Source organism: Belonocnema kinseyi, chromosome 7 (genome assembly GCF_010883055.1).
Source record: "Belonocnema kinseyi isolate 2016_QV_RU_SX_M_011 chromosome 7, B_treatae_v1, whole genome shotgun sequence".
In the NCBI taxonomy this organism is placed as follows: Eukaryota; Metazoa; Arthropoda; class Insecta; order Hymenoptera; family Cynipidae; genus Belonocnema; species Belonocnema kinseyi.
In genome coordinates, this window is record NC_046663.1 from 64,206,377 (window position 1) to 64,218,777 (window position 12,401).

The 12,401-nt window shown below is 25.4% G+C and overlaps 1 protein-coding gene across 2 annotated transcripts in view; it reads right to left on the reverse strand.

Moving 5' to 3' along the window:
• Positions 1 to 2,878: 2,878 nt before the first annotated feature.
• The window catches only part of LOC117176161 (solute carrier family 35 member C2-like), a 26,935-nt gene continuing 17,412 nt past the window's right edge, over positions 2,879 to 12,401 (reverse strand). For both annotated transcript variants that reach the window (XM_033366249.1, XM_033366248.1), the window contains 3 exons: positions 12,024 to 12,276; positions 7,894 to 8,069; positions 2,879 to 4,293 (listed from right to left, as the gene is read on the reverse strand). In XM_033366249.1, the coding sequence (XP_033222140.1) occupies positions 3,946 to 4,293; positions 7,894 to 8,069; positions 12,024 to 12,276 (777 nt within the window). In that variant the 3' untranslated portion in view covers positions 2,879 to 3,945. The remainder of the gene's footprint in view (positions 4,294 to 7,893; positions 8,070 to 12,023; positions 12,277 to 12,401) is intronic.

A 12,401-nucleotide genomic window follows, 5' to 3' on the forward strand; every position in this document is an offset into this window, starting at 1 on the left:
ACAAAACAGTTGCATTTTCAAGTAAAAACGAGCAATTTTCAAGATATAATGGATCAGTTTAATTTCTGGTTTAAACATTTAATTTTTCACCGCAAATAAAACGAATTTTCAACAAAATAGTTAAATTTACGAAGTCAGATAAATTGTTAATCAAAAAAATTATTTTTCTGCTAAAAATTACGAAATAACAAAAAAAATTGCATCCATCATCAACCAATTTATTGAATTTGAACTAAAACTATAAATTTTCAACCAAAAATGGAATATTTCAATTCTCTGTTTAAAAAAATTAATAGTCAACTATAAAAAGAATGAATTTTCAACAAAATAGTTAAATCTTCAAACAAATACTTGAATTTCCAACCAAAAAGATTCGTTCAGAAGTATTCTGAAACAAAAATAAAATAGTAGACATTTCAATTTAAAAGAAGTAATTTTAAATGAAAAATAGTTGAATTTTCATATTGGGTTCTATTAATTTAGTGCGAATTTTAAGGAAAAAATGAGAAAAAGGGGAAGTTTCTTGAAAGCGGGAAGGAAAAGAATTCTTCAAAAAATGGTTACAGAGGGGTCAAAATATCTCAACTGTGCCACTTTTAAATCGATAGTTCTATTTTCAATGAATTTATAGAGTTTTCAATGCGTTTTTATATCAAAATAACTCCCCTAAAATATTTTTGCAAAACATTTTTTTTTAAAGTTATTGAAAATCAAAGTTTTTAATAATTTTTTTTTCAAAAATGGATTGCTCGCGAACGATTCATCGGAATTCAATAATTGAGTTATGAAAATTTTTATTGCAAAGTATACTTTACGCTAAAAAATTGTTTGGTAAAAAAAAAACATTTTTTTATTGGTTAAATAATCGTTTGCTTTAAACAATTGAAAATTAATTAAACTTCTCCGCCTGTGAAAGAATTCTTCCAAGTGCCAATAAAAGCTACAATCTCTTCCGAAAATTTGGGTGAAAAAAATGATTTTATTTTGTAGTAGTTCAAAAGTTATTGATTTTTTGTGACCGCGTTCTGACCTACAGACTGGTCGATTACGTTCGGACGCGATAGTTTAATCTTCAACAAAGTATAGTGAAATTTTCAACAAAGAAGATTAATTTTCTACAAAAAAAGGTCTTTTTTTTAACAAAATTGTTCCAACAATCAACCCAGTAGTTGAACTTTAAACCAAAAAAGATGAATTTTAATTTTAAAAAATGTATTTAAATTAAAAATCTCCATTATTTTAGATACCAACTACTAAATTTTTTAAAATGAAAATTCATCTTTTTTGGTTTAAAATCCAACTACTAGGTTGAATGTTTGAACCGATTTGTTAAAAAAAAAGAACTTTTGATAGAAACTTAATCTTCTTGGTTGAAAATTTCACTTTACTTAGTTGAAGATTAAACTATTTTACTAAGAATTCTGTTTTTGTGTTGAAGCTTCATTAGTTCAGTTAAAAATTCATCTTTTTGTTTGAAAAATTAATTTTTTGGTTGATAGTTCATATTTTTGATACAAAAATAATTATACCTGGTAAAAAGTTGAATAGCATGATTAAAAATGCACTTTTATGAGCATTTATCATTTCAAAATTCGTTTCATATTGTGCTTAATCCACTTCATTGAAAAAAAATTTTTAATGATGCTTCATTCTTTTAATTGAGAATTTATATATTTTGTGCAAAAGCGAACTATTTTGATAATATTATTTTTTTCTTAATCATTTAAACTGAAAACTTAACCATTCAACTTTCGGTTGAAAATCGAATTTTTTTAGTTGATAATGGATCTATTTCTTGGCTGAAAGTTGATCCAAGTTATTAAAAAAAAATCTTTTTCTTTTTAGTGTAGCTTTATTCTTTTTGTTAGAAATTCATCCGTTTTGTGGAAAAGTGAACTATTTTGATAATATTATTATTTTCTTAAATTAATCTTCTTAACTGAAAAATTAGCCTTTCAACTTTTGGGTGAAAATCGATTTTTTTAGTTGATAATGGATCTCTTTTGTTGAAAATTCATCTTTTTAGCAGAAAATTAGTTTTCTTGGTTAAAAATTCATCTTTTTAATTTAAAAAATGGACTATATATTGTAGAAAGTTGAACCACTTGATTAAAAATTCATTTTTTCATGACCATTCATCAGCTTAGTGGAAAATTCGTTTTATATTGTACTCAATATGATAAAAGCAATAATTTTATTCAAAATAATTTATTTTAAAATTATTCTCCTTTATCTTGGCTCAAAGTTGATCCACATTATTTTTAAAAAATCATATTTTTTTCATTTAGCTTTATTCTTTTTGTTAAAAATTCATCTGTTTTGTGGAAAAGTGAACTATTTTGATATTATTTTCTTAAATTAATCTTTTTAACTGAAAACTTAACCGTTCAACTTTCGGTTGAAAATCGATTTTTTTTTAGTTGATAATTGATCTATTTTGTTGAAAATTCATCTTTTTTAGTATAAAAATAATCTGCTTGCTTGAAAATTCATCTTTTTGATCACAAAATTTAACTATGAGTAGAAAGTTGGACTTAAATCTATCTATCTATCTATGTTTAAAACAAACGATTATTTAATCAATAAGAAAATGTTTTTTTCACCAAACAATTTTTTAGCGTAAATTATACTTTGCAATAAAAATTTTCATAACTCAATTATTAAATTACGATGAACCGTTCGCGAATAATTCATTTTTGAAAAAAAATGATCAAGAACTATCGATTTAAAAGTGGCACACTTTACTAGTAAAATAAAATCACAATAATTTCCTTTTTTCCAAGCATTAAAAAAAATGTTATTCCCATGTGTGATGTCACATCCTTTAAAAGATCCTGAAAAAGAGGATCTTGGAATCAAAAGAAGAAAAACCAAGTGATTTTACCAGTGCAAAAATGTATTAAGTTTGCTTCAACTTCACAAAAATAAACACTGAGGTAGCCTCAATATGAGGTTGTTAAAAAATAAGAAAGTTTATCCATTCACAAAATCAGGCAAGGCATAATTCGTTCAGTTACTCGAAATACATTCCCATTCGATCACAGACCTAAAAAAATAAATCCTTAAATCGTGTAACTATTCAGTTCTGAAAAACTTAAACGTATTATATTATGCAGCTTCTGTTCCTCTGAGAGACAAGGATTTTACTTCAGTCTCGACACTTGCAGATTTACGTATAATTGCACATTTTTACATCTCTGTAATAAAGTTTAGTTATAAATATTTCTACATATTTACATTTTTTTAGACAAACAAATTACAGTATAACAAAAGTGTATAATATGTTAGAAACGACAATTGTTATTGCATTTATGACTACCGGGAAACATCTTAAATAAAAATGAGACTTATTACAATTAATTTTTTAGATTAAAATTAGGTAGACATTCTCTGTCTACATTTTACTCTTAATTCTAAATAAACGAGGTACAATAATGACTTTGAATAAAATATATACACAATAGGTCGACAAATACTTCAGTAATGGTAATCTGTTTACGTTTTCTATTTAAAAGTGAATTAATCATTGAAACAGTAATTATAAGAAGATGTTGCTCAAAGAAAGTATGATAAACAAGCCGAGAAAGATATTTTAACTTTCATCATATAAACAAAAATTAGTATCTTATTACGTCAACTTATTTTTTATTAAAAAATCATTGTGATCATTGCACATTTAGTTTTGATTTTATCCATGGCGCATTTGACTTTGACTAGCAAAAACTTTGGATAAAGTGTGCATGTACAATGACTTTCAAGGAATATAAGTCTACATAAATTCGGTCATGACTGAAACATTATGGCAACAAATTTCCTTTAAAAATAGATCTATCGTTTAAAAAATGAAGATGAAAAAGTAGTATCACGTGAGTGGAATGGTCTTTGTAATGAAAAAATTCGTTTTAAAAAAACAAAACGCGGATTTTCAGTCGAGGTATACAAAAATTATTGATCCCTGTGTTGTAAAACCTTGAAAAGAAATTTAGGAGAGTTTGGATCCTTGATTTCCTCCTCTTCGTCAGAGCTAAAATTCGAATTTAGCAAATTCGTCAGGGATGTTGATTTTTCCATGAGAAGTGGACGATCTGTCTCAATTCCGTCCTCGAATTTAGAATCAACGCTCAGAGAATTCGTCTCGAGTTCCACATTCTCACTTGATTCTCTTTTGTTCCATAAGAGTTTCTGCATTACGTGCAGAGTGATTCCCCCAAGGCACAAGGGTAAGCCGATGAAATTAAATGTGGTTATGGTGTCTCCCCCAAATTCAAAAGCAACGAAAAATATACTAATTTCCTGGAAAAGAAATTGCATTGAAACTGAGAAAATCTGTAAAAAAAAATAACAACAGGGTGGCGATTCGGTGGACGATTTCAACTTCGCGGTCATTTCCCGGTTTTTCACGGTCATGTTTGCAATTTCCCCAGTCAACTAAAAGTAACATATTCATATTTTCCGTTAAACGCAAACACTTATTTTATCATGACGTTCACAAAGCAAAAAATTGCAAAGTAAATGAATTTTCCAATAAAATGAATGAATATTCAAATAAATTAGTTCAATTTTAAGCGAAAAAGATGAACTTTCAACTAAAATTATGAATATTTATCTGGAGTACTTGAATTTTAAACCAATAAGATTAATTTTTAAACAATAAGATAAATTTCAAATAAAGAGATTAATTTTCTACCAGAAAATACCATTTTTCAACAAAAGACATGAACTTTCAATTAAGGAAGACAAATATTCAACCAAATAGTTGAATTTTGAACTAAATAAAAAAGAATTTTCAGCAAAACATGGAATAGTTACATTTTTAGTGAAAAAGAATTAATTTTCAATCTAACTAGTGAATTTTAAACTATAATTACGAATCTTGAACTGAAATAGTTGAATTTTCAACAAATACAAATTAATTTTTACTAAAAAAGATAAATTGACGAGCAAACATAAAAATAATTCAGTTTTAAGGCAAAACAATCAATGCTCAACGAAAAAAGTCGCATTTTCAAGTAAAAAATATAAATTTTCAACAAAAATTTAATTAAATTTTTAATAAGGCTAAATGTTCAACCAAAGAGATGAATTTTTACCTAAAATTATGGAATATTCAACTGGCATAATAGTTACATTTTCAGTTTAAAACAAAATTCAACAAAAAAAGGTACAAATTTTCCACAAAATAGTTACATTTCCGGCAAAATAATTACTTTTTATCCAAAGAAAGAACAAGTTTTCAATCGAATAGCTCATTTTTACACCAAAGAAATAAATTTTTAATCAAAATGATGAATCTTCAACATAGGAATTATTTTTTACAAAAGAGTTTAACTTTCAACCAAGTAATTTTGTTTCCAACCCAAAAGATGATTTTTCAACTAAAATGATAAATATTTAACTGGAATGCATACATTTTTAACCGAAAAGTAAAGTTTTTAAACAAGGAAATTAACTTTATAAAAAAAGAGATCATTTTCTTCAAAAAATTGAGTTTTTAACAAAACACGTACATTTTAAATGAAATACTTGAATTTTTGATTAATAAAGACAAATTTTGAGTAAATTCTTTGAATTTTTAACTAGAAAAAAGAAAAATTCAACCAAAAATACAACAGTTAATTTTTCAGTTGGAGAAATTAATTTTTAATCAAACTGATGAATTTTCAACTATAACTATAAATCAACTCGAATAGGTGAATTTTCTACCTACTGGAAATATTAATTTTTTACAAAAAAAGACGAATGTTCGACAAAGTAAATAAATTTTCAAACAAATAATTTGAATTTTGACTGAAACATATAAATTTTCAACCAAAAAGTTGCATTTTAATAAAAAAAAAATTCAACCGAAAATAGAATAGTCGAATTTTACGTTGAAAATCTAATTTTCAATTTGAAAAAAAAAACGTATTTTCAGCAAAGTAGTTAAATTTTCTACTGGAATAGTTAAACTTTTAGTTTAAAACATTCTGAACAATGTAGTTACATTATCGAAAAGAGGTGAATCTTAATTTAAAATAAAAACTATAATTATTTTCTAAAATTCACTGTTTAAGTCAAGATAAATGTGGATTAAGGTCATGTGATGAGTGGGTCACGTGACCAGATTCCCACCTTACCGCCACTTTTTTTATTTTCTAACTTATATTCACACAAAACGCCACATCGAGTTAAAAATTTGGGATACTAAACAAGAAGCACTAAGAATAGTGGACCTGGTCCTAAATTTGTATAATTATGAAGAACAATTTTTGTTGATAATAATTTTTTTTGCTTTTTTTGTAATTATTCAAGTTTATGGCCAGACCCACCTTTCTTAGTGCTTCTTTTTTATTATCCCAAATTTTCAACTCGATGTGGAGCTTCGTGTGAAAATAATTTGGGAAATAAGAAAGGTGGCGTTAAGGTAGGAATCTGGTCACGTGACCCACTCGTCACATGGCCTTAAGGAAATAAAATGTAACAAAGCAGTTAAGTTTCCGGCAAAATAATGATTTTTTACCAAAGAAAGAACCAGTTTTCAATCAAATAGATCATTTTTACACAAAAATTTTTTTATTATTAAAATGATGAATTGTCAACAAAGAAATTAATTTTTAACAAAATAGTTTAACTTTCAACCAAGTAATTTTATTTCGAACCTAAACGATGATTTTTCAACTAAAATTGTAAATATTTAACTGAAATACATAAATTTGTAAGCGAAAAGAAAAAATTTTAAACAAGGAAATTAACTTTCTAAGAAAGAGATTATTTCCTACAAAAATTGAGTTTTTAACAAAATATGTAATTTTTCAATGAAATGTTTGAATTTTGATTAATAAAGACAAATTTTGAGTCAAATCTATATATTCTTAACTAGAAAAAAGAAAACTTCAACCAAAAATGCAACAGTTAATTTTTCAGTTGGAGAAATTAATTTTCAACCAAATTGACGAATTTTCAACTATAATTATGAATCTTTAACTCGAATAGGTGAATTTTCTACCTACCGAAAATAATTATTTTTAATAATAAAGATTAGTTTTCTACAAAAAAAGACGAATTTTCGACACAGTAAACAAATTTTCAAACAAATAATTAGAATTTTAACTGAAACATATAATTTTTCAACCAAAAAGTTGCATTTTAATAAAAAAAAAATTTCAACCTAAAATAGAATAGTTGAATTTTACCTTGAAAATCTAATTTTTAATTTGAAAAAAAACGTGTTTTCAGCAAAGTAGTTAAATTTTCTACTGGAATAGTTACATTTTTAGTTTGAAACATTATTTTCAACAAAGTAGTTACATTTTCAAAAACTCTAAAAACTAATTGAAGTACTTTATTTGATTTTTTTTTAATTTGGAAAAGGGAACTTTTAAATTGTGACAAATTCTGACTTATAAGAGGGATTTTTTTAAATTCCTTTCTTCTAAATCCGAATTATTATTCTTTAAAAAAATGCTCGTGCCGTGGAAAAAATTCTCTGTTCCAAGTGAAACTATATTTCTTTGGGGAAACTCCCTGTCCTAAAATAAGAACGATAATTATTCTCTAAAATTCACTGTTCAAGTCAGGATAAATGATTGAAATAAAAACTCGTTTGACGCGTTAGAACAACAAATAACTAAATTCAATAAAAATAAATACTCTTAAACAATAATAAATGATAATTTTAATAGAGTAAGCCGTAAATAAGCAAATAAATCCGTAACCTTATTAACACACTCATAGGTCCCCCGACTGTAGATATTTCTAAATAGGCAAAAATTATTAACATAATGAAAACTTGAATGTTACTGCGATCAGAAGTAAATTCCCGGTTTTTTAATTAAATTCTAGGTTTCCCAGTCAAGTCGCTACCCTAAAAATGTGTAATAAAAGGAAAGATAAAATTAGGGAGCATTTCCTTACCTTTAGAATTCCAATAATGGAAAGAGTCAGACTAGAAGTGTACGTAACAACCAAAAACTCAAAAATTTCCATACAGAAGGCAATAAGGCCTCCACCTCCAACATATCCCGTTGTCATATATATTTGGCTCGAATTAGTCCAATCGAGTTCCAAAAATTCTTTATACATTTTTTGACCTGCGGATTTAGATTATATTGACTCACTAAAATTTTCAAAATCTTTATCCAGAGTAGTCGCCAAACTTGAAAAAAATGTCCAGACTATTCCCTGATTTTTCTGACTAATTTTTTATTTTTTCTGACTATTAATATTTAAAGACCAAAATTCTAATCTCGTGAAATATTTTATATAGAATCTTTTACATACGGAATATAATATAATATTTAAAATGTTTATTTATTATTCTCAGGGATGCTTTTAAAAAAGTAATTAACAATATGACTAATGTTATTTTTTTTATGAATTGAATTTTTAACGAATTTAGGATGAATTCATAAGATTTCAAAAAATTTAAGATAAATTCAAAAGAATTCAAATGATTGGGAAAACATTAAGGAAAGAAAATTAATTCCGCTGATTCATGGAAAATAAGAATTCGATCAAATTAAGGAGGAATTTTCAAATATTAAAGTGAATTTAAAACAATTTAAAAATATGAAAACAACTCTTTGAATTTAGTAAGTTAGATATAGGTTAAGAAAAATTCAAAAGAATTTAAAAAAAATCGATGAAATTTTAAAGAATTCCTAGTGATTTAAAAAGATTTCGGCATACATTAAAAAAGAACTAAAAACATGTAATGAATTGATAGAATTTAAAAGAATTTAAGAAAATTGAAAAATGTCAAGAAAATTCCAAATAGTTTAAAAAACGAATTCACGATAAATTAATAAGAATTCAGGGTGAATTCCAAATGAATTCAAGTGAATTGCTTAAAATATTTAAAACCCTACGAAATTCCTCACTTCTTGTAAATGAATTCTTTGAAAACAATTAAAACATTACAAAATCCCGGGAAATTCTATCAAATCTTATATTGTATATGCACATTTTTTTAATCCTCCAAAATCATTAAAATCCTTGGAAATTCCTTCAAATTTGTTTAATCTCTTGAAAACTCCTTGGAATATTTTTAAATGCCGTTAAATATAGCATTCCTTCAAATGACTTCCAAATTATTATTAAAATCAATAACAAATTTCTTGAGGTCTTTTATAATTCCTTGAAATACCCTAAATATTTCAAATTATTTGAAATTCCTTAAAATTTTTATAATCTCTTGCAAATTTCTTCTATTTTTTGAAAATAACCTAAAATCTTTAAAATACATTGGCTTCACTCTAAAATACTTAAGTTTATTTCAAATGCCGTACGATATTTAAAATCCTTGAGAATATACGAGTATTTAAATCGCTTGAATTTTTAAGGCGCTTGAACATTCCTTCAAATGTTTAATAATACCCTAGAACCGTTAAGAATTCTTTGAGATGTCTCCAAATTATTGAAATTAATGAAAAATTCCTTGGAATTTTTAAAAATAATTCAAATACTTTTAAATATTTTAAAATCAGTTGCAATGTTTCCTTGGAATGTTTAAAAATGCCAAAAAATATTAGAAAGCTTTTAAAACGTTTTAAAGGCTCTTGAAAATGCCTTAGAAACTTTAAGAATACCCTAAAATATTTATAAGCCTTTAAAATCTTTCGAATTATTTTGAAAAGTTTTAAACTTTTAAAGCTCTTAAAAATGTCTTGGGATTTTTAAAAATAACATTAAATGTTTAAAATATTTTAGAATTTCTTTAAATGATTGAAATCTATTAAAAATGCCTTCAGATAATTAAAATTTCTGAAATTTGTTCTGAAATTCCATGAATATTTGTAAAGCGCTTAAAAATTCCTTGGATTCTTTTAAAATATTCTAAATCCTTTAAAATATTTTGAAATTCCTTACAATCTTTAATGCTTTCCCAATTTTTGGAACGTTAAAAAACACCCTGAATGACTTAAAATCCTTTTAAAATCTTGTGAAATTCATCGCAAATTTTTCTATCTCTTAAAAACACATTTAAAATTTTGTAAATACACTCAAATAATTAAATAACTTTAAAATATTTCGAAACGTTTTAAAGCTCTTGAAAAATTCTGGAGATCTTTCAAAATAACCTAAACACTTGAATATATTTGGAAATAACTTCAAATTATTTAAATCATTTAAAAATGCTCTGAGATACTTAAAATCCTTTAAAATATTTTGAAATTCCTTGAATATTTTTAAAGAGCTTGAAAATCCCTTACATTTTTTAAATGCTTTTCATAATCCTTTGGAAAGTTTAAAAATACCTTAAGTTATTTTAAATCCTTTTTAAATCTTGTGAAATTCATTGTAAATTTTTTAATCCCTTGGAAGTGCCTTAGAAATTTAAAAAATACCCTAAAATATTTAAAATTCTTTGAGATGTTTGAAATCAAATGATTAAATTTATCAGATCGTTTGAATTTTTTCAAAAATCTACCTGAAATCTTTGTGAAGTTATTTAATTCGTTGCGAAATCTTTTTAATCTATCCGAAATCTTTGCGAAATATTTGAAATCTTTAGGAAATCATTAAAATCTTTGCGATACTTTGAAATCTTTGTGAACAAAAATTTGCAAAGAATTCACAAAGAATTCAAGTATTAGTATTATTATTTCCAGATTTTAAATATTTTCCAAAGATTTCAATAACTTCACAAATATTATGAAATATTTCATATTTTGGAAATCTTTGCGAAATTTTAGAAATATTTTTGCAATATTTGATAATATTTGTGAAATTATTGAAATCTTTGGGAAATATTTTAAATCTTGAAATAATAATACTAATACTTGAAATCTTTGTCAATTCTTTGAAAATTTTTGCTAAATATTTGAAATATTTCCTAATATTTGTGAAATTATTAAAGTCTTTGCTAAATCATTAAAATTTTGTGCTCTCTTTGAAATCTTAGTAAAATAATTTAAGTCTTTGTGAAATCTCTTAAATATATCAAAATTCTTTGCTAAATTCAAATCTTTTTGAAAGCTTTAGAAACCTTTACGAGATATCAAAAATATTTCGTAATATTTGTAAAAATATTGAAATGTTTGGTAAATCATTCAAACCCTTTTGATATCTTCGCAAAATCTTCTCTGGAGAAATTGTTAAAATTATTGAAATGCTTGGGAAATCATTGAAATCTATCTAAAATCTTTGGAAAATTTTTGTAATCTTTGCGAAATATTTCTGAAAGCTTTGGAAATCTTTGCGACATATTGAATGATAAATGATTAAAATCTTTGTGAAATATTTTTAATTTATCTTGAATTTTTGTCAAACCTTTGAAATCTTTGGGAAACCATTAAAATCTTTCTGCACTCTTTGAAATCAAACTGAAATTTTTGTGAAATAATGAAGCCTTTGTGAAATCTTTCAAATTTATCCGACATCTTTGTGAAATATTTATGAAACTTTTGAAATCTTAGTGAATTTTTTTAAATCCACACAAAAAGCTCTTAAATCTATCCAAAATATTTGAAATCTTTGTGAAATCTTTTTAATCTATCGAAAATATATGCTACAATTTCGAAATTTGTATGGAAACTTTGGGAAATAATTGAAATTTTGACGCAATATTGGAAATCTATTGGAAATCTTTGTGAAATAATGAAAGTCTTTGGCAAACCTTTTAAATCTATCCAAAATCTTTGCGATATATTTGAAACCTTTAAAAAATCGTTGAAATATTTCTGAAATCATTGCAAATCTTTCCGAAAAATTTTAAATATATTTTTAATGTTTAATAACATTTTTGAAATTATTGAAATCTTTGGAAATATGAATTTAATACATGCATTTATTGTTATTTATTATTTACTATTTCTTGTGTGTAAACCTGAATTCAATAGTGGTTAACTCATGGGTTAATTTATTAAAAGAAGAATGACTTAAGCGACTTAAGTTAAAAAAAGTGACTAAAAATAAGTTTGCGTGACTAACAAAATTCCCTGACTTCCCTGATTTCCAAGTTTTCCCCGACCTGCGGCTACCCTGTCAATATTATACATTTTTAAAGCCTCGATCTCTCTTTTTCATTATAAAAATAGGCTTACCTTCAAATAAAATGGTCATAGGTATAATGGAAACTAATATCCAAGGCTGCATATAATACATCATATCTACCGGATTTCTAATACCAAGTTTAGATCTTTGCATCACAATTTGAGCTAGTGTCCATCTAATTCCAGAAGAAAGTGACGCCAAGAGGCATAAGAGAAATCCTAGTAGATGGAAGTCGGTCGACTTGTATGTGAACATTATCAAGCCTCCTGATATCATTAGGACTATAAAGACCATTGACACAGACTAGAAAAGGAATTTTTAATTCATTAAGGGCATGTGACACAGCTAAATACCTATATTACCGACCTCACTTTTTCGGTTCACTGAATGTTTTTTTGAACCTAAGAACTTTTTTTGTAAATAAAATG